Consider the following 22,944-nt stretch of genomic DNA (forward strand, 5'->3'; position numbering starts at 1 on the left):
ACAATAGTGAAAATGGCAGCATCTAGGTCCAGGGTGAAGCATAAGCTTTTGTTCCCCAGCCTATGGACAGACAGACAAGTGACAGACATACATGGAAAGACAGAGCACAAACACTGGTGTAAGACAGTAATCAGGGCTGTTATTATCCCTATTACATTGTTTTAGTATGCAATTAAAATTTGATTTTTTAGTTTTCTAGCAAAAATAGAGAGAGTGGGTGATGATTTAAAAGAGTTATCCAGACTATTCCAATATAGAGTGCCACGTTGGACAACACTGTTTTTGGACAATGTCGTTCTACAATAATTAACATACAGATATTTCCTAGTGGCACTGCGGGGATTATATGAATGAATGTTTGAAGTAAGTTCACCAAGATGTTGCTCCCATTAGAGACACATTCTTGGAAAAAATGGTCCAGTTAACATTGTTAACTTATTTCTTATGATGGGACTGCGGTTTGGCCGAAGTCAATTGAGCGTGATCGGCTGACTGATAAGGTTTACGTACAAAACCCCGAGCCAACGAGGTTTTTGTATAGAAAGCTGCCGGACCACATTTTGCGAGAGTGTGTCCGTAATGCACCGGACGCTCTCCAAACTTGACGGCATCCCAAGTGACGGTAAACAGTACAAAGCAATAAAATAAATGACAAAATAATAAACTTGAACGAATATTAAACTTAAACGTTTTACTTTGACGTGAGTTAAACTTAAATACATGTAAGTAAATTCGTTTTTTTTTTTTTAAATCCCGGCTCGATCTCGTGCTCGTGCCCCGTGTTTATGTTTTGCGCCCTCCATTGTCTTCACCTAGATGTACTATACGACGGCTATTTTATTCACGTACTGTCATTTACTTGTACATACATTTTGTGCACTCGAATGGTGTGACATTTGCTGTATACTCGTATTAGGTGTGAAAAACAGTCGTCGGCTCTTTCTTTCAATCGACAACATGGCCGGCTATGAGGAGGGTGACATTTTTGGCAACGCGTCCCTCTTCGAGGATTTTTGTGATACAGCGACTTCAAAACCTAAGACTGAGAACGATAATGTCCAAGACGATGACCACAGCGAAACTGTTAAACAGATGAAGGACGAAATAGATGAGCTGAAGCAAGAAAATATCCTTTTAATGCTGGGACGATAGCCTTGTCCAGTTTTCGGACAATAAATGCACTCTCGATGAAATTGAAAAGAAAGTGATTGAAACCGTTTACGGTGTAGCCCCATAAATGTGGCCAATACTGCCATTACTGGCGCTCCGTAAAAGGGGGCCACACTTGCCCTTGGGCACAATTGCAGAATACCCCGCCACTCGATCTATCCACCTCGTAGCCGGCTACGAGGTCACGGTTGGTTGACCTCAATAAACATTCTCAGCGCTACTTGTTTGTACTATGCATCTAGTCCGAAAATTTGGGACTCTCAATACTGTGTATGAGAGTCCCAAAACTTAAGGTATCCATATCGTGCAAAAGTTTGTGCTGCATAGTAAAACCAGTGTGAATCAAATTTGCAAGCTTCTTACTCACTACAGTTTCTTCAATAATCCCCGAAACTTCTGCCCTGCAAAGTTGCTGTTGTGAGCATTGCATCACCAAAAATTCAGCTTTTAATTCTAATTTTGCAGGGAGTTATCGAAATCCAAACGCAAAACATCACGTTGATGTGTACTGCAATGCATTGTGCAAAAAAACTCCTCAGCTAAAACATTTTCATCGTGTAGATAAAACAGCGCCCTCTTGTTGATCTGAGTGAATGCAGAATGGTTCATTTTTTAACAGAGGGCGCTATGTTCATTTTGCCATCGATTAAAAAACAAGTAAGCTGCAAGGCTCTTCCTACACCTACCCAGAACACCTTGGGAATCACACAACCATTTCTAGAGCATGGAGAATGACGTGGATGGTTTTTGAACTGCCAAAAACTTGCCCTAAAATTGGATTTAAGGTCTCAAATTTCGCAGGTGACATGCTTGAAAAATGCTGTATGTGTTGTGTGGGCATTAATTAGCCGAATGGTGAGTAATAAAACGTCAGTAGTAATTTTGCACGTTTTTATGCACTCACGGTCCCAGTCAGCTATGCGTCATGCTCCTTTGCACTCCCACTTCGTAACCGCGTAGCCACCAACAGGGTGGTTGGTTTGGACTTCGAATTTTTTTCAGCAACTCCCATTCCTTTTGTGTTGCTTCGTTCTCAAATAATGGACCCCCACTCAGTATCCGCGTAGCTGGCATGGACTCGAATTGTTTCTTTTCCAGTGATCCCAACCTCGTAGCCAGAGAATTTAGGGGTGTATTTCCAAGTGGCGGGGTATTCTGCAATTACTCCCACACTTGGAACATGTATGATGTACCCGAAAATGTAGATTTTTGTCAAGTTTTTATTTTCACAATTAGACTTTGTTTGTAGTTTATTTACGCTCATGTAAAATCACACTCACCCTCTTTAAAGTGACAGAAAATTAGTCCCCCCTTTTCACTTCAGACATCTTTATTTCATGTAATTTCCAGGTTCATTTGCACACATTTGCGTATCTTAATTCAACATAAAATTGCACGAAAAGAAGATGTCTGAAAAAAGGGGGACTAATTTCATATTGCTTTATAAAGAGGGTGAGTATGCTTCTAAAGCGTAAATAAACTACAAATAACTTCTAAATGTCAAAATCCAAATTTGACAAAGTTCTACATTTTCAGGTGCATGTTCCAGGTGTGGCCCTTATCTACAGAGGTAGTCCAGTAAATCTGCCACATTTATGTAGCCTAGACTAGCCCGGCCTAGGGGGAAAAACATGTTGCAACCTGACGCCACTCCAGCGATTGTGTACAAAGGCTATGGAGAGTCAAGAAAATTGTATTCCCAAACAAAATTGGAAATTTTTCTCAGTCCAAGATTCATGTCTTATCATTTTTGCAATGAATGACCTTCATCGAGATGATATATGAAGAAAAAAAGTGGCGCCAGGTTGCAACATTTTTTCTCACCGTAGCTCTACTGAGTGGAGCGCTGGAACTATGATACCCTCCACTCTGTACTAGCGCTCCACCGAATAGACATATTGATTTATTCGGTTGAGTACCGGGACGAATTAGAATAAATCTGCTTTATCATTGATATGTAAATGAGACACGGTAGAGTGGTTAAGGGCGGGTAATTTGAATAGGGAGTGGCACAGGAATGTGTGTGTGGTTGGATTGAAGGTAGATCACTTCACGCTTGCGAGCAGCAACGACAACACACAATTTTTGTGGCGCTGTACTTCCATTGCGTTATATCAGCAAATGGGAGAGATGGCAGTTTTGCTCTCCTAAAGTCAATTCGACATCTCATTTTAAGAAGCTACATTACATTCAAGGCTACTGACAACAGAGCTCGCCCCTACATCGGTATCAATCAAGACAAGACAGTTGTCAATAGCAGATGGACCGAAGATCGGAAAGCAGAAAGCAGAAAGCCAGTTTACGAAGCTAAGTTAAATTACAGTCTTTTTAATTTGCAAAAATGTAGTTGCAGATGTTGAAATTCACAGATGATTTTTTGAGAACGGAGAGATTTCTGGTTCCGAACGAAGAGTGTTCTGGAGATTTACTTTCCCATCGTGAATTGTGGGGACTTTTACACTAGTTCTTTGTTATAAGATGTAACCAGTCTCAGAAAATGGTCAATTTCAGAAAACCCACACTCTACTTGTTGAGACGAAATATAGGCCCTAGATTGAATCGATGTTCTGCCATATACAATTTGTTGGAAACCCATAATAAAGCCGTTTATCATTAATCCTTTGTAAGTTTCAATTCAGTGACAACAGGTGAATGTCGTCCGAAAAGGGAGTAGATAGTCCTGGCATCAATCAGTCAAATTTGGTGATACGCCCATATTTCTTTGTTCCTTGACAACGTATTGATTCACGTTGAAGTTTGATCTGAAAATCTTAAATATCACCTTGTGAGCGTTTGACCAATCAGGTTTTCCTGGGTTTCACATAATTTTTTTTTTTTTCCGATTTGTTCCAATTCCTACCATCATATGTGTCTTTAAATTGTACCAAAATAGTACGATCGCTGGAAAAAGGGGCAATTGCAAGAACAAGGAGAGTTGTCTTAGAAGACAGTTTGGGACACTCCAGTTTCCTTCAGAAAGCCATAGAATAGAGAGCACAGTGCTCAAACCAAAAGTGGTTGGTTCTAAAATGCTCAAAACGGGGTTGAAGTGGTGAAGAAGTTGGTTCAGAAGGTGAGAAATGCAGAATTATGCATACATGTCATGTACAGATGACTTGCTTAACGATGGTTTAGAGATTTGCCAGCTTATTCCATTTTATAACAATTGCTTTCAGAAAGTCAGAGAGCACATGCTTAACTTAAGCGGAGAATGTATTTGGATTAGCAAAGTGGTTTTGTCTAGTGCGAAGACGGAGAAGTGTAGAAATACAAGATGTCTTTTAGACGATGATTGAGTTTGCCAGTTCCTTCAAAACCAGAGAGAAGATTTAGTTCTAGTAGGCTTGACTTGAGATTCGTATAAAGTCCAAAGGTATTTAGAATCCCGTTTCACTGATGTATTTACATCTGTTTCTCATCAAAGTTCACTAGTCTTGTTCGGAGAAAAATTTCCTCCAGTTTCAAAACTGTTCCACCGACGCTGGACGCACTGGCAGTACAAAAGGGATTCAATAGAATATTTGGGCATCGGTCAGATAGCGAGAAGACTCGAAGCTCGACTCGGAGAGAATCGAAGGCAGTGAAATTGGCCTTAAGTTAACCCTTCTATGGAAACATGCATGGTCAGCCTAGTTTATTATTTGGCCTAATCTTGGCCAAGATAACCCCATTGGTTTAATATGAAAGCCACGAGTATCACCATACTAAAGTTTAGTGGTTTACGTGGCAATAAAGTTAGGGTCAGAGTCGTTTCTGACAGAAGTATATAACGAGATGCGTTCAGAACGCAAACAAGACAGTCTCAGCAGACTTACACCAAAATATGGTGACATCCTCAGCGGATGTTTGGTATTGTAAACGTTACAATTGATATCCCCAGCGGATGATGATTCAGATTTGGCAAATAAGCTGTTCTTTTGTATTCAGAGTATAGTTGTAGCAATAAGCAGTGGGAAATGCGCTTTTAACTAAATGCACTTAATAAAGAAAGTGTTTAGTAAGTTGATGCATGATTTTAATCTCGTTAAAGTAACAATCTTTGTTATTTCCTTTTTGGAAGCTCATCTTCAACAGCGATAATTGGAGGCAGCGGAGTCCTCAATCAGCCAAAAGTCAAGAGCTGGATATAGTCTCGCCAGTCAACTGCTTTCCATGCTACTCGAGTCACAAGCCTCATCAACAGTCTCTCAGTACAGATCATCCTTCACGAGATGGCGACAATGGGCAGAGTTGCACGGAATACCATCCCTACCCGCAGATCCTTACATGGTAGCCTTATACCTGATCCATATTGGAACTCTGCAACATCACCATGCACCTACAGTCACAAACTCTTTAGCTGTCATGTCATGGGTTCATCTCATGGCTAGTTGGGGACCATGATACAACCAAAGACCCTCTGGTGTCATACACCGCGCTAAAGGTCTGACAAGAACACTGGTTAAGCCAAAGAAAGATCCAATTACACCAGATATTCTTTCTGAGATAGTGCCAAAATAGGGTAAAGACCGTTCAGTACACATCTTATTTCATATAAGAATCCTGGTCAAGGCCCTTATTTCATATACCGGGTCCTATCGGCTCAGTGAGTTAGCCGCACTTTAATTGAAGTATTTACGTGTTATCTCATGCACTCGGCCATGTGAATTCAGTTATTATTGCGAGGTAATTATTATCAACATGTACAGTTGCAATGTTGGAATTGTATGTCAAGTGAGTCAAAGTTTTCCCTTCAGATAAAGACCTTCTTTTGTGTTCATAAACTTAAACAAATGTTAAAGAAGAGTATAAAGTGATTTCATAGAGGTATAAACCGATGAAGTACTCGAGAGTTTGAGAGGGAAGGTTAGAGTTTTCACAGAGCAGCCCCATGCTGCTGTTTGAGTCTTAGCGGCTATCAAAGCAGATATCCAACAGGCTGTTCAAGCGTCATGGACGCCATATCAGAGACAGAGAATGATACTTTAATATATCCAAGAGAGTGATTGTAATATGATGTTAAATATCTAAATCCTTTTGGGGATTCAGCATTACAGACCCGTTCTTTATAGTTCATACCGGTTGCTGCTGCAAGCACAAATACCAAAATCAGGATGATTTGATTGTTTATTGTGTAGAATGGTGTTGAAATGATAAATATTGATTTATTCGGTTGAGTACCGGGACGAATTAGAATAAATCTGCTTTATCATTGATATGTAAATGAGACACGGTAGAGTGGTTAAGGGCGGGTAATTTGAATAGGGAGTGGCACAGGAATGTGTGTGTGGTTGGATTGAAGGTAGATCACTTCACGCTTGCGAGCAGCAACGACAACACACAATTTTTAACACAGTTGTTAAGTCTGGTTGTAATTTCATAGTTGTTCAATGTCTCAAACAGTATTTATAAGAGACGAACATTGCTACCCTTGCCTGAAGGAGTTGTCTTGCATAGTTCAGGTGTACGTTTCCATTTTTCCAAATATGGTTTTGGTTTTTCGTATCTGGCAGTCAACACAGCAATGTTAGATGGGGTACAATTCCAGAAACAGCCATAATGTAATAGATGAGTGGTATCTTGCGATTATTCAATTAAGTTTAGCTAAAGGCTCTGAAGCCTAAAGGAAAGTTCTGTGAAACTTAAAGGTTCAAATGAAATCCACAAGTGGCAATCAAGGTATGGTCGGAGTAGTTTCTGACGGAGGTATAAAACGAGATTTACAGGTTGGCAGTAAGATTCATAAAGATCAGATCTACTAGATGAGATGCTAGAATTGTTCTAGCGATCTAATGCGTTCAGAACGCAAACAAGTCTGAATAGACATGCACCATAGTATGCGTGATTTATCCTCAGCGGAAGATATCTGGTATTGTACAAAACCAAAAGAGATAATTCTGAAAAGCTTGCCTTAATATAATATCAAATGTGGAACGATTATTCAGAAATAACCATGACAATTGTAAAGAGGAGGGAAGTCTCAAGGTTAATTCTAGTATTGATTACGCAAATATGATAAATGAAAGGCTCTTACGCCTAAATGATAGACCCTAGTTCTGTAAATATTGTCTCCATCAAGACGTCTTTAAGGTTCAAATTATTGAATGACCGTTATTAAAACACTGTCGTACCTGGTAGTCATCACAGCGATGAGATTAAACATAATATCAAATGGGGTACGAATAATTAGAATTAATCATAACAATTGCAAAAAGAGTGTTGTCTCAGGTATAATTCTGTATAATTAATTGATCACTTAAATGTGTCTATAATGAAAGGCTCTTACGCCTAGATAATAGATGATAGTTCTGTAAATACTATCAAGTCTTTAAAGGTTCGAATTATTGAAAGATGTAATTAAAACATTGGGTCGTCGTACCCGGTTGCTGCTGCAAGCACAAATACCAAAATCAGGATGATTTGATTGTTTATTGTGTAGAATGGTGTTGAAATGATAAATACTAATTCTACACATGTATAAATCTGACATACGGTATGCATTATTTTTGCATACCTTGGAGGACATAAGGCCCCAAAAAGCTGGTAAAGAGAATACAAATGAGAACGAAAAATACTCTGAATAGATCTACACATTCTTGACATTCCCTAAGACCACTTAAACTTGTTCACAATAACAGGTAATTTGAAGACAAAAAAACAATTAAAAATATTCTGAAAAATCTACCGCTCACATGTGTGTCCGGATAGTTTTCAAGAGAATTTGCGGAAATTGCATTTTGGTTTAATAATGACAGAGCAATTAAGCAAGAATTAATGGTCTGTATTAGCCAGAAATCGTTGGTCACAGTTTTTCTTAACAAAATATCATCATACATCATGAACTGAAAAGACAAATGCGTCTGCTCATCCATCCTGGGTAAGTGATAATTAAACGTTTGTTTGTTTGTTTGTTGGGGTGTTTGTTTGTTTGTTTGTTTTTGTTGATCTTGGTGGTGTAGCTGGTTTTGTTACTTTTTTAATCCCCTGGCTTTATCCCAGAAAAGGGGCTCTTACGATAGTGTATTCCTTCTGTCCATGTGTGTTGCATTTTGGTTAAGTTAACTGTTTAGTGCTATCGTATGAAAAGTCAGACTTCAATCTCAAACCAAACTTGGTGACTATAATGTATAATCTTTGGGGTATTACAAAATGTAGGGGGACTTCAGATGACTTGAGACGACTTGAGACATGTAAGGTCAAAGGTCATCTAGGGGTCAAATGAGGTCATTGTTGTCTTTGGTTAATAGGTAAACTGAAAAGTTCTGCCATATGAAAGATCAGACTTTACTCTCAACCAAACTTGGTGACAATTGTTGGGTAGGGGGATTTCAGATGACTTGAGACATGTAAGGTCAAAGGTCATCTAGGGGTCAAATGAGGTCATTGTTGTTTTTGGTTAGGTCAACTAAAAAGTGTGCTTACTATAAATTGACCGTAGAAATATTGCATGCCAGTGTTCTAGCCTAAAATTATGTTTCTGTCTGTTTGGTAGAATGGAAAAAGCTGAAAATACAGATGTTGCTGATTATAGTGATATGTACATTGTATCAGGTTTGTGACAGACTGACAGATAACATTGTACATGTATGGTGTGGTAATGGTTGGTCTTTTCCTTGAGAATATTCAGACCTGTGCTTCACAGAAACAGATTTGTAATTAAAAAAACAAAACAATGTTTTCTTTTGATATTAATTGTAAAAAGTGAGCTTGCATTTGACTTGGCTGAGAATAAGCCATTTGCGAGTGACCTACATGTACTGTATACCCTTTGTGGGGATTGAAATTTGAAAAAAAACATCTGGTACACTGACTTGCTCAGAGGGCTTGGCACATTTTAACTTTGAATTCTCCAGACTAAAGACAACTGTTACTAATCGCATGATTCAGGGCATACTTACGTAAGAGACGCTCGGCACCAATGCACTGTGCAGTGTGCACATCGGGTGAGAATGGCATAAAGACACCAGACCATGCCGGAGCTAGGGGTTGCTAGCGTAAGGCATAACAGTATCTTTGGTCAGGAGAATGCAAAGTTAAAACGTGCAAAGCATTTGATTGAGTCAGCGTTCCAGATTATATTCAAATTTAAAGCTATAGTTCATCATTTGTAATTTGTGCATTTTGTTCATTTGAAGCAACAAAAGAGTTCAAATTCTAATAAAGGATACTAAGCAACTAACCTGATAAAGTTTCAGCTAAGCTTCAGCTGTACATTCCGAGAAAAACAGCATTCTAAGATCTCAATTTCAAATCAAAAGTTACTGAATCATGTTTTGAATTGCAGCTATACGCGACGTCGCGCACTGATCCGACGAATTATAACAACCGCGCGCGCGTGTGCGTCGTTCCAATACTTGCGCGCGCTGCGCTGAATAACAAAACGAGCTACTAATTTAAATTTTCCTACGGTGCTTCTTAAGAATCACCGTTGGAAATGCCTTCTTTCGTTGATTACTTCAAAATGACAGCTTCCCAGAAAGAATAATTTCACAGGGAGTTTAGTTCCCTTACTATCTTTCAACTAAGTTTGTTTTTCAACAATATTTACGCCAGTTACTTTTCGGATGGCTGCAAATGATGGACTATAGCTTTAACTCGCAAATGGCTTACTCATATTTTGACACATCTTGTACAAATTTGTTAACGACCCCTAAGTTTAAACTATTTTTTCCCAAGGTACCGGTACACATTAGGCCTACATATCCAACAAATGGAACAATGTAAACTGAACAACCTTAAATACATGTAGATTTGTCATTTGCTGAAATTGCTGTCGGGAATTTCCCTCGTAAACATTCAGACCTGTATCATATTTTATTTCTCTGATTTTGTCGTCTCACAGTAACCCGACGACTGGAAGATCTGTTCAGGATGCCCCATTGGCGCAAGTACTCTTTTTCAACCATGATGCCATTTGGTGAGTTTTGTTTGTAAACAATTCATTGAATTTGTTTTAAAAACCGTTAGCTTTTGAGAAATAGATGTGCTGAAACCGCGTAGATGACCCCTCAGGGGCATTTGAAAAGTATTCTTGATTACCCCTCACACTACCGTAGTTTACATGGGGCTAGATCTCACTTGAAAGTTTCTGTGCCTATGGTTTTTTGAACTGGGGTTTATAGTACTTAAATGGTTAAAGCAAAAATGCTTTACCCTAATGTAACTGAATCCATCAAAATCCACACCACAGATTCAGGATACATGTACCTCCATATTAAAAAAGTTGGGGGATTTTGATGGATTCAGGACAGTAAGCCTAGCTGTACTGCAGGATTTTGATGGATTCAGGATACCTCCATCTTGAGCAGTTGGGGGACTTTGATGGATTCAGGATCTCAACAGTTTAACTCCTTGGCTATAATAATGTTTGTTGTGTACAAGGTACAATGTATGGACTACACTGGTGGATCCTGATGGACTCACTGGTGGATTCTGATGGACTCAGGACACCAACATTTTTTTCAGGACAAAATTGGTGAATTTTGGAGGATTCAGGGTACTTTCTAGTAAAAGTGCTCAAGGGATTAGGGTTAATTAAAGGAAGTAAAAGTATCAGTAGGGTTCGGAACGGTAGATGGTTTTTATTTTGTGTGTATAAATCTATGATTTTTAATCGTCACGGTATACTTCAGGTATACATGTACTCCTGAGTTACAATGTATGCCAGAATTTTTCCAGATATGATTTTTTTGCCAGGATTTTTTTTCTGATTTCAGGATATTTTGGCAGGATTCTCCTGATTCCAGGATTTTGTAAAGATTTTCCTTTGAAATTTGGAATTCCTGAGGTTTTACAGTTGGTGTTTTTACCTATAAACATTTATGTAGAACAAAAGAAGTATCTAAGGGCTGCCTTTAGGCAAATGCAATATTGTAGCGTTGCCATTTCAGATCGTTTCAAAATCCCTCTTTTGCAGCTTTTGTAGGCACGAGATTGAAGACTTCTTTGAACAACTGACATCACAGACAAATGGGGATGCGGGGGGAGTCGGGATCCCAGACGATGTCAGGCCCATGCCCCAGGTATGTAAAAAGTAGAGTATACAGTCTGGTGCTTGGCTTCTCTGTATCTGTATGGTTACGTTGCAGTAACCTATTCAGGCATTATCGCAACGGAGTATAGGTACTCAAGGCACTGGGAGTTATGTCTATTATTAGATGAATGAAGTACAAGAGAAATATGAGACTCATTATGTAGCACCGTATAAGGGTTTACGAGGTGCTGCGGCCACTGCCAGGACACCGGGGCCAACCCCTTCTCTTAGCGACAAGTGTTACTGGGTTCTTTAACGTGCATTACACAACACACGGGACCTACGGCTTTGCGTCCCATCCGAAGGACGAAGCAATAATGGTTAAGTGCCTTGCTTAAGGGCACAAGTGTCCGCCGGCGGGCTCGAACCCACGTCACTGTTGCCTCTGAAACACCAGAACATGAGTCCGGTGCTCTTAACCGCTAGGCCATGACACTCCCTTAGACATCAATCCAGGTGCCCTAACATGGAGCACATTGTGGCCGTTTTCTATTGATGATAAATTTGGTACCAAGTTGCAGGAAGTTTTCAAGTGTCTCCACAATGCTTTTGGGCCCTGCAAAATTGTACAACTGGTGTGTGGTGACTGTGGACCCCACAACTACCGTTACGTAACAAATACATACATGTACACGAAATATGAGTGAAATTGTCCGTCGGAAATTACATGACACACCGACGGTGGAATAATACTTGTCACATGCGTTATCACTTACAGTGCCAATTCAAAGTTAAGAAGTACATGTACATTTGCACTTGTCTCTTCATTTTTTTTTGAAATACAAGTTCAATGCCCTCCATGTGTAAACTAAAAGAGGGCGCTTTTGTGAGAACAATTGCTCGTTATTTGAATATGTATCTAGACTTACTTGGCGATAGTCATTTTCCAAGGTGGTACCAGGCTTGTGCGAGTCGCGCTCAGGTAGAACACATACACTCCGAGCTCCTTCGACCAATTGGGTTATCAGAATGCGCACTCGCCTTGTCTTATGAGAATGCGTACGGTATGCCCACTTTTCCATGTAAACAGGGTTCCACCTATTAAAGTGCGAGTGTCAGTGCACAATAAGCTCTGGCCGGCCAGGTTCCAGAATGTCTCACTTCATATGCAAAACAGACGCGCCTGCGTATCGATTGAGACATACATGTAGGGGCGTGTTCCAAAAAGTTTCGCCTAGAGTGCATTTACTGACGACGGCATCAATTGGTAACTTTATATTCTATGGGAAACTTAGGGGGCCCGTTTTTGTCGATTTTCCGGGGACAGACCGACTGACCGACCGACCGACCGACCGACCAACCAGCTAACCACAAAGTGACATGTACAAGTTCCTGCCAGAGCTTAAAAAAGGCCTCTAATTTTGTTTGCAGAATTAGTCTATAATAGGAGAGAGAACGTTTTTTTTTCAAATATTGAGAAGTTGGCTGGTTCCCTTAACATTACATGCAGGACTTCAAAAGGAAGGGGTTGGGAACCGGTGTAATCATAAGAGTTGTGAAGCAGCAATCATGTGTCAAGAATCAGTGATTTCGAGGGTAATGTACCCTCCTGCATGTTTGGCAGTTTCACTAATTTTTTTTACGAGGTACTCCTGCTAAACATTATTGGAAAGAAAACCATAACATGCTCCATTTCCTTGTGCAGTACATGTACATGAATTTTCACAATGCATCCTCTAAACCTGCTGCAAAAAATACCATGAGTTCAGTCTTGGATCGAAGAAAAGAGCAGATTGAACAACTCAATAAAACAAACTGAAAAGGTGAAATTGGGTGCTCAACTTCTTTATTTCATCTACAGGTGTGTTATTACACTATTCAAAATAGTCTGCATTCAAACTTAACAAATTATCTATTGTTGGCATGCGTATACAGTCGTGTTTTACCATACTCTCGAGGACAATGCTTTGTGTTTCCCTCTGTCGCTGTAATACAACACTCTCCCATAGACTAAGCACACAAACTACGTACAGAGGACTGTATCCAACAAAAGACCCAACTCCCAAGGACTGAAAGGATTTGTTGTTCTCCCTTTGTGTCGGTCCTCCGGGGTTATGCACATGTAGAACATGACAATTGACATACTTACTGCCTTTAATTTTGATATGCCACTGTGTACACCCATTGTAAAGTCAGTCAAAGCTTTATCAGAGCAATTAAAAGACTTGCCAGTCATTTCTACTTTCCCTTACCAGGTTAAGTTTGTAACATTTTGGATTGACCTGATGAGTGGCGTAGGGTTTTGACAATAACCAGTTCGGTATTTCAACAGCGCATGCGCACAATGATACATGTATGGGTCACAGTTATTCGGAATAATACTTTAATAGAACGTTCCAAAGGCACAAGAATGCGGGTGCACAATGCTTGCATGTAAGTACCAGCAGAATGGGCGTGTGTGAAACATCGCGTAACATCGCGTAACGTTACATCAGCAATGTTATCCTGCATGACCTTGGGTCATTGAAATAACACAACTGGCTTATTCACACAAAGTACAACCTACAATTCACCAATGAATAACTCTGAGTATACAGGGTGACCCCCAAAAAATGCAACTGTGATCTGTGAATTTTTATGTTTTTGGATATTTCAGATTAAAGCTGAGAGTTTTTTTCTTTCAAATCCTGAACAAATCATAAAAACAGCACATTTGAATGTTTAAAAAGTTTGGGTTGTTTTAAAACTAGTAAAGACCAATTTTATCAGATGCTATGAAGAATGAAGCTATCACCGAAAATATTAGTGGTGCTACGATATGCGAGTGCATGTAATTTGTCAATAACATTTACAAATATCAAAAGTCAAATATAGTCAAATTTAAAGCAAGTTTTACTCCTAACCTTTTACAACAGTTAGGATGAATACTACATATTGTCTGTACAATTTGGACAGCTTTGCTTCAAATTCAAAATGATATCTGCATAATTAGGGCATCCCTTTTTAAATCTTTGGTTCTCATTTTGAGCTCCAGACCCAAGACTTTTTTTTGTTACCACCGATGCTGTGTACATTGTATAACCCCCTCTAAAGGGAAGATACAACATTTGCAAACATCAAACAACGAAATGATCAAATTATCACAAAATATCTCACTGGATTGTGAGGGGATGACAGTCGAAAGCATCCTGTAAAGTTGTGGCTCCTGGTGTGCTGACATTTTCAAGAAATTTTTTTTTTCCCAACGCTAGTTGGTCGACCAGCATTTGAGAAAACTGGCTTTTTTCAAAAAGTGCTCCTAATTTTCATATTTAGTTTGTCTGCATTTTTTTTTGCAATTGATTATACACCTGTGAAGACTACAGCCTGCTAGACTGATTCTCTGATCTTACAATTCCCCAAAGTCTATTGCTCCGTTTCATCTTGCATCTTGATTGGGGTCAGGGAACCAGACTACAAGAATACGATTGGTCTTCTTGCTTTTTCCAGCATCTACGAACCCAAAACGTGAAACAAGTCAGTGTAACAGTATTTGCTATAACATACTAATCCTCCAAATCCATTTGTTTCTGAAAATTGCAGCAAAAGCAAATTTCGTTCATTCCCTTTAACCTCAAAAAGGTCATTGTGTAAATGTAGAATCCACATTTTTTCTGCCCCTGTTACATGTAGATCTGACATTTTAAAATGCAATTGTCCTCCAAGAGAGATTATGAATAGTCAACCACCTACTAAACAAATAAAAACAATTGAAGTCATTCTTCATAAAATTTACTTGAATGACAAATCACAGAGTGCCAAGGTAACAGGGACGGGAAAAAGTCACACTTTGGACTATGTAAATCTAATTTAATTAATTAAGGACAAATACATGTATGTTGAAGTTTTTCTAATTGAGAACATCGGTACTACATGTACATGTAATTAAAAAAAAAATGAAGTAACTTTGTGTTCGCAGATTGCATACACATACAAATGCATTACAATACAATATATTTACAACACATGTACATTATTTTGCATCCAGTAATTTCAATCATTTGGCTGAAAACATATTAAAGAATAGTGTTCTTAGAAACACATATTTTAATTGCGCAGAAATTCATACACAGTTTGCATTAAATTCACAATAAAGTTTCATAAATTTTTTACAAATTTGTACATGGTCAACTTACTACCAGTACATGTACACATGTAGCTGAAATGACTATACTCTTGCAATATATACCAATTTACAAAATTTAAAACCCAATTTCTATAACTAGGACAAGATGTGCTGTGATCACTGTTTATGTTTCTATAGCATATTCTCTAGCTTAAAGGTGTGACATACTGTACTTTAATCGGCACACTGAGCAGTGACATACATGTACATGTAAAGTAAATATAAACAGTGCACTGTAGGCAACATTGATATTTCGCACACAGGGAAATCCCCCAACATTGCAATACTACAATATTACACAAATGTACATGTGGACATTCATTTGGATTTTCTTTCCAAAGGGCCCACTCAACTTAATTTTTTTTAATGCAATCCTTGAATTTAACACTATTTTCAATTTTCGTTTTGCCATTTACAAGGGTATTTTGGTGCATTTGAGGTTTTTATGCTAAGGCAAAAACAAAAAGAGAAAAAAAAGGTTCTGCTTCCAATTACATGGCATTCAAAAATAGGGTAAAAGAGTAAAAGGTACTTGTAGTAATAGGGTAAAACGTAGAAATTTACATAGTTTTGGGTGTTTTTTTTGCTCATTTTTCCCATAAAAAAATTAGGGTAGGGGCTGTCAGAATAGGGTATCGATAGGTAGGAAAACTGGAAGCAGAATTTTTTTTTTTTTGGCATAAGGCAAATATACATATATTATGTCATTTCAGGCAGAAATCGTTAGGCAAAGTTCATGAAGTTAGGCCGGTTGATCGTCCCTGTCTGCTTCCTTTTTTGAGGCTGCATCAAGTGTTTTTTGTTGTTGTTGTAAATTTCAGGCATAATTTTTTTTTAAAGATGTTTCAGATTTTCAGATGCTTCTAATAGCTTTACTAATGTTCAATAAGTACTTAAGGAAGGTTTTGTGGTATCAACTACATGAAGTAGGCAACTACCCAGAACTATGAAATAAAAAGGGCCTCCTCCCTTTTAAGGCACATATATATGTAAGCTAAATATGGCTATTTTAGCCTATTTCTCAATAAAAAATAAAAAGGCCCTAATCCTCCTTTTTTTTGAAAAAAAACCAAACCCCTGAACGATCAACTGGTGTTTTTTTTTTATCTTGGCCTTAAGCTATTTCAGCACAAAAAGTTGGCAAAACTTGGATTTTTTTGCCGTCATAAATTTTCTTTTCTTTGGTGATTCGTTGTTTTTTCAGTACATGGCAGTAAGCCAATGAGCAAATCTTTCTCACAAATGATTTCAATGAGCAAAGTTTTTGGTTTACAATTTGCACAGAAAGCCACTTAACTGAACAGTGTCTTCCTGAAATGACATCACAGCAACAGAGCCCTCTGTTGTCCGGAAAAGCATGGAACATTTTAAATATTTAAAGAAGTGCACTTTTGAATAAAATTCACCAAAAAGGGATGTCAAATAGCTTTAATACATAAATAACAGGAGTAGAAAGTTGCACATAATAGGCTATGTTTCTAATTATAATTCATTTCATGACCCTTTAAATGATAAAAGCACTTCTAGAATATTGTTTCATCTTTTACATATTATAACGATGTTTCATCTTTTACAATGCAAAACGACTGTTTCATCTTTTACTATGCATACATGTAACGTCTGAAACACAAACATGAACTTGCAGTAAAAGTAGGTCAACCTGAGATTTTCGTTTTCACAAAGAGCCACATACATTTTGGCCCCTTGAATGCGTACAAAAGCTATTGCACGGAAAGGCGTAAAAGTAGGTTAGCCTGAGATTTTTGTTTTCACGAAGAGCATATCTTTGTTACATTCTCAGCTGCGCACACGTACACACGCGTGCCTATGGAAAAAAATGTTGAACAGAAAGGGCCAAAATGTAGGAAACTTGAATTTTCGTTTTCACGAAGAGACACATATCTTTACTAATTAATTGTACTAAATAGCTAATTTTAATTACTGGGTTCACGTAAAAATTCAGCTCTCATAGAATCATGTGAAGGTTCCCTAGCTGCACAAATTGTTGCAAAGTAGCATTTTTGCAGTTTTAAAATAGGAGAAAATTCTTTTGCGATTATTTCGAAAATGCTTTTTCTTCAAAATCCAGGTGGCTCTTTGTGAAAACGAAAAAGGTGAAGAATTTCACTAGAAAATAGCAATTGAAAAACAAGATCTGTTTTTCCGGGTGAAACTCGAGTATATAGCATTATTAACACTACAGTAAACCTTTTGCTCACATAGAGTCAAGTTTTGTTATTGAATTCATCCCGCCTGGTTCTTGGTGAATTCTGCGTTTCCTTGTTGGGCTCCTCTGATGTCTTCTCTGTCTTCCTTCTATGAATCATCGTTCTTGGTGTTTTCACAAATAGTCCTCTACCAGCCCACAACTGCAATGAAAGTAAAAAACAAACAAACAAAAAAATCCGAAAATAACATAAAACAATATGTTTTGTTTATATTTTGGTAAAAAGAACTCAAGGTCTTTTGTGGTCGTGTTTGACCTATTAAAGCATAACAAATAAGAATAGCTTGAAAAACCTTTGATCAGCAAAGGCAAACAAATGACACATACAATTAAACAATTGTATTGTCCAAATTGGTGGTGTTTCCACAATTTCAGTACCAGGAGGAATTACTTTGGAAATTTAAATGCAAGAAGGAGTTTTCCAAGCCAACATTGTGGCTTTGAAAATGAGTAGCAAAGGCTACATGTTTTCTTCATGTCAACGCAAGTTTGGAGAGATCAGTTGTTGTCATCCACATTGGCTTCTTTTCACAGTAATACATACATGTACATGTATGTACAATGTAACTTAAAGTAAATTTACTTGCAGAAGGTTTTTACTACTCCAAAGTCTTGAATGAGACTCTTAACGCATTTTGAATGACTAGTCAGTTTTTTAGTTTGATTTTTGGACTGCATGTAGTTTGAAGGGTCAATGCGATGAATATTTCTTAAGAACATATTTTGTGCAACTTTTTACTCAGAAACGCATGAAAACTATTTGATTTTCCTTTTTTGGTTAATTTTATTGAAAAGTGCACTTCCTTAAAATATTTAAAATTGTCCATGCTTTTCTGGACAACCGAGAGCACTGTTGCTGTGATGTCATTTTAGGAAGACACTGTTTTCTGTTTTTTTTTTATAATTCAGGTTTCGTTTGAACGTTTTTGGAAACTTGTAAACAGATTTAGAATTTTTGTCATTTAAAGGTTTAAATGTGTAAATGTCACATTCTTAATCGTAAGTTACAATTTGAATTACTTGGCCAAACTCTTGAAATGGATTGGACCCAAAGATGACGATTTATAGTTGGAGTATTCTGGTTTCATTGCTAGTCGCAGTGAGCAAAACCAATTGCATAGATATTAAGCTGCAAAGTGCATCACGCACAGAGAATCTTCTTGGCCACTTCTCGGAACACTCGCAGATACCAACTGTAAATTACAACATTCAGCCAGCAGTAGGACAGATGCACCCTCTGAAGCAGCAGGACCACCACGGCCGGAACTGGGGAGGCTCGATCAGTCAAAAGATTGATTCCGACGAGGACCATCACTGGTACCCATGCCAGGAGGAAGCATGCAGTTATGATGAGGACCGTCTTAATTTAACCCTAACCCACCTCACTGCTCCAAAATCCTCCTGGCGGTTTTGGAGGATTCTAGAGGATTGAGGATGAATGGTGATTGAATCAAATAAGGATTCTGGAGGATTGAGGATGAATGGTGATTGAAGCACATGTGAGGATTTTGGAGGATTGAGGATGAATGCATTTTGAGGCAGGACTGTCTGATGATTTTTAAGGATTTAGGCATTGGTTATCCTTCATTTAAACACGAGTGCAAAATTTTGGGATGAGGAGGATTTTGGAGGATTGATGATGTACATGTAGGACTGTCTGACAATTTTGAAGAATTTGTAGGCGCTGTTTCAAAATTTTGGATTGAGGATGGTTCTTAGCACAAAGAGCCTCTTAAGGGCCTTGTTGTCCAGTTTCTGCTGGTCCATGTCTCCCTGGAACTGCTGCTGTTGCACAGCAATGCGCTGTGCATGCTGTCTGGCAATCTTAAACAGCTCATACTGGCTGATGGCAATCAGGAACAGCGGGACGAGCATTGTTGACATGAAAGTGCCGAGGGTCAGAGCTCTCGCTATTTCAGTCAAGTTTGGGTAGTCAATCTGACAGATGGTGTACTTGGGCGCGTAGCTTACATGGGAATGCCCTCCGACTATTAAGCCACAGCCAAGTACACACCAACCTGCTTGCAGGTCACTATGGTCTGGTACCTGAAGGGCTTGGCTATGGCTAGGTACCTGTCCACCCCTAGTATGGCGAGAAAAGTCAAACCACAGCTCTGGCTGGCATACATGACTGCGATACGTGTGCGTTTTGTGTGAAGCCGGGGACCCATACTGCCAGCCCGGAAGTGCCGTTGCAACCACCATTGGTATGACCATTCCACCTGTGCAAAAATTGGCCCCAGCCAGACAGCCAATGAAGATACAGGTTTGGACGTTCGAGATGGCCACCCGTGGCAGCACAATCAGGCAAAATGCATTACTGAGAATGCACAGCAGGGCAGTCGTTGCCAAGGTGCAGCCACAGACATGCCTGCTTTGTTGGAAAGTCTGAATTGATTTCCGTCTTATTAGTGTATGATTCTTGACCAAAGTCTTCCATTTTTTTTCCTGCTTGCCTCTGTCTGGGATATAGGAGTTTACTCAACACCACTAAAACTGTATAGCGCCCTCTATAATGTGTTGCTAGTAAACCAGACATGCAGTTGGAAGAGTTCAGAATACACAGTTGTTAGTCAGAATCCTGTCTGATGTGTCGTCTTTCCAAGCCTCTATCTTGGATAGAACCACGTAACAGCCTCCAGGTGTGCAAAGCTGTTAATGTGTCCCTTTGGTCTGCGAGAAATTACTAATCTTTGGTTGGGTTTATTTCTGTTGACAATTTGTTAGTACATGTAAGTGGACGGTTTTAAGTCTTTTTAAATTCTATTCAAACTGTCCTAAAATACGGTAGATACATGTAGTTTTCTCTGCAGTTTATGATGGCACTTGTGTTTTGAAGAATGCTTCACAGGCACTGTGAACAGTATGGGCTAGCACATACACCAGTAATTCTGTTACGACGCTGCATGTTAGCTGCAGTCAATCTTGCATTCTGCAGAATATGCGACAAACTCCTTTGCTTTGTCCGTGACTACAAACAGTTTACGTGAAAAAAACAAACATCCATGATTAGTTTTTGAGAAAGATTTCCCGAGGGAAGGAAATCAGTCAGTCTGTGAGTAGTACCTCCAGGGGTGTGAAATCTCAGCTTTATAGCTGATTTCAGCTTTTTTTGTTTTGGATTTCAGCTATTTTCCCTCACTTGCTGTGTACAAAAGTATAGGAGATTTCCAAAGTTCAGTTTTTTTTACACCTTTTTCAGCTGTTTCCAGCTATTTTCAGCTATTTTTGTCAGAGGTCACTCACACCCCTGACCTCCAAGTAATTACCGGTGTTTACGAAACAATACAGACTTCCAATACCGAGAGTTCGCTTTGTCATTTGCTAGAATCCCCCCCCCCCAAGGTTTTGCTTCAGCTTGAGATTATCTCCTATCAAATATGTGCTTTATTCATCTCCCACCCCAATTTTCTCCACGTATACAATTGTCTTAAAATTACCACAGCTCTGGAAGAACTTTAAAGTAATTGATGCCGCTTTACGTTTTTCATTTCCTTTCTCCATGTGGAAAACAACGGAGATGAGATTGGTTGTGAACTTTTTTTAGCACGTATGAGAAACCACAACTCTGGGGACTCTCTTGAGAATCGTGTTACGGAGCTTGTCAGAAAGGCGTCACCCAAGATGCTGATTGGAATTTAAATTCCGAGCGTCCTTATACGAATAAAGATGTGAGGTGTGCAGCTTGTGTGCTGTATACATGTACTTTAGCTTAAGGCCCAAACAAAAACGAATTGCTGTGTTGTCCTCACATGAAAAATATCAAGAGGTTGGAATTTGAGATCCTAGAATATTATTTTCTCGGAATATATGACATTCACTGAGCTAAAACTTCATCAGGTTAGTTGTTAAGCACCCTTCTTTAGATTGTGAGCACTTTTGTTGCTTCAAACGAAAAAAAGAAACGGGAACAGATTTTTGGTCATGATTGAGTGGTCGGGCACAACCCGACCACTGTCTGGATTTGTTACGATTAATCTTTTTTTTTTTTTTTTCCGGACAATACTTCTCCGCGGGTTTTCTCCTAAATGGTATACTGTATACTATGAACTTGTAACTTTCAATATATATTGACCCCGATCCGAAGTGGTGCATGTTACTCTGACGTCATGATTACGTCATCAGGTGTCAAATTACAAGTGATTTTATCTGAAAAAGTGCGCAATTACTTTCACCTATTACTCTTGAACTAAATAATCAATGATGTTTGTATTCTGTAATCAGATAGACCATTCATTGCTTAACATTTTTTTGTCGTGTACGTGAACTCGCTTGACCTTTACTTCCAAGTCTACCGGAAGGTCAAAGTTAGGTAAATTGAATGAAGAAAGTAGCCTGGTATGATCATAAAACCTTGTGTGAACTTGTACCATGTTACGAAGATGTTATAAATTTTGTTACATCATCATGACGTCATCAGGTATCAAATAACAAGCGATTTAAGGGTAAATTTTGACAAACTAGTTTGCGTTATTATATCTTTTGAACTAACTAGAGTATCGTGGTCGTTTTTTTCGTGAGGTTGTAGACTATGCCGTGAGAAACATTTTGTGTTCCCAGACACAAAACCGCTAGACCTTTACTTCCAGTGTTACCGGAAGTGCAATAAAAAGTGAATATAACTCAAAAAGCGGAAGCATTTTACTACAAACATATATATTATGAAAGTGTTTAGTAAGGAATGCCAGACACAAAAAAACAGTGTGATGACGTCATCATCTGAAAGGCCGCCCCCTAGCGGCACATAAAATAGTGTGTCTTTTCTTTAAGTTTAAAACTATCTGTTCAAATTTTACCAAATCGCCCCTTGATATTCTTTGATTTGCATCGCATCGCATCGCATTCTTTGATTAACCACAGACAACTTGGCAAGGTTTCAAATTGATGACGTCATCAGAGCGGAAGTTACTTCTATGAGAATTTTCCAACGATCATATTTTAAATTTAATTCTATCATTTGATCCATGTCGTATATCTTAGCCCACATAACGATACCATTACAATGTTCACCTTTTGCTTCCAAATATTGTGACGTCATCAAACCTGAAGTTTGGTGTTATGAATACATCATGATGAACATCCACTCTGAACTAAATCAGTATTCACTTCCCGTGTTTGACTTATGATGTTATCATGCCAGAATAACTTGTATGTGTACATAAAATGTTCTAACTGAAATTTATCACACTGTTAAAGACACATTTTTTAAACAAAACAATTGATTGTCCAGGAAAGGATTGAATTTCCTGATCCTTTGTTCTTACATAAACATATTCATAACCTAACTGGCCAGTGTTTCATAAACTAGTCATCTACCCGACCACTCTGCGTTTGTAACAACAAGCGCGAATCTCTGGTTAATTTTGTGCCTGATTAATTTTGCGTCTGTTAAACTCACCTCCGGTAACGCCATATATCTTAACTGTTTGT

At 38.6% G+C, this 22,944-nt stretch overlaps 1 protein-coding gene across 1 annotated transcript; it reads left to right on the forward strand.

Moving 5' to 3' along the window:
* Positions 1 to 919: 919 nt before the first annotated feature.
* LOC119732625 (zinc finger CCHC domain-containing protein 8-like) lies at positions 920 to 12,108 on the forward strand. Its single transcript, XM_038206223.1, has 5 exons — positions 920 to 1,126; positions 7,984 to 8,026; positions 9,992 to 10,066; positions 11,066 to 11,171; positions 12,046 to 12,108. Exons 1-5 carry the CDS (start codon positions 958 to 960, stop codon positions 12,106 to 12,108), a joined length of 456 nt encoding a protein of 151 aa, XP_038062151.1. The 5' UTR covers positions 920 to 957.
* Positions 12,109 to 22,944: the final 10,836 nt, after the last annotated feature.

Source organism: Patiria miniata, unplaced genomic scaffold, assembly GCF_015706575.1.
Source record: "Patiria miniata isolate m_02_andy unplaced genomic scaffold, ASM1570657v1 HiC_scaffold_1, whole genome shotgun sequence".
Lineage (NCBI taxonomy): Eukaryota > Metazoa > Echinodermata > Asteroidea > Valvatida > Asterinidae > Patiria > Patiria miniata.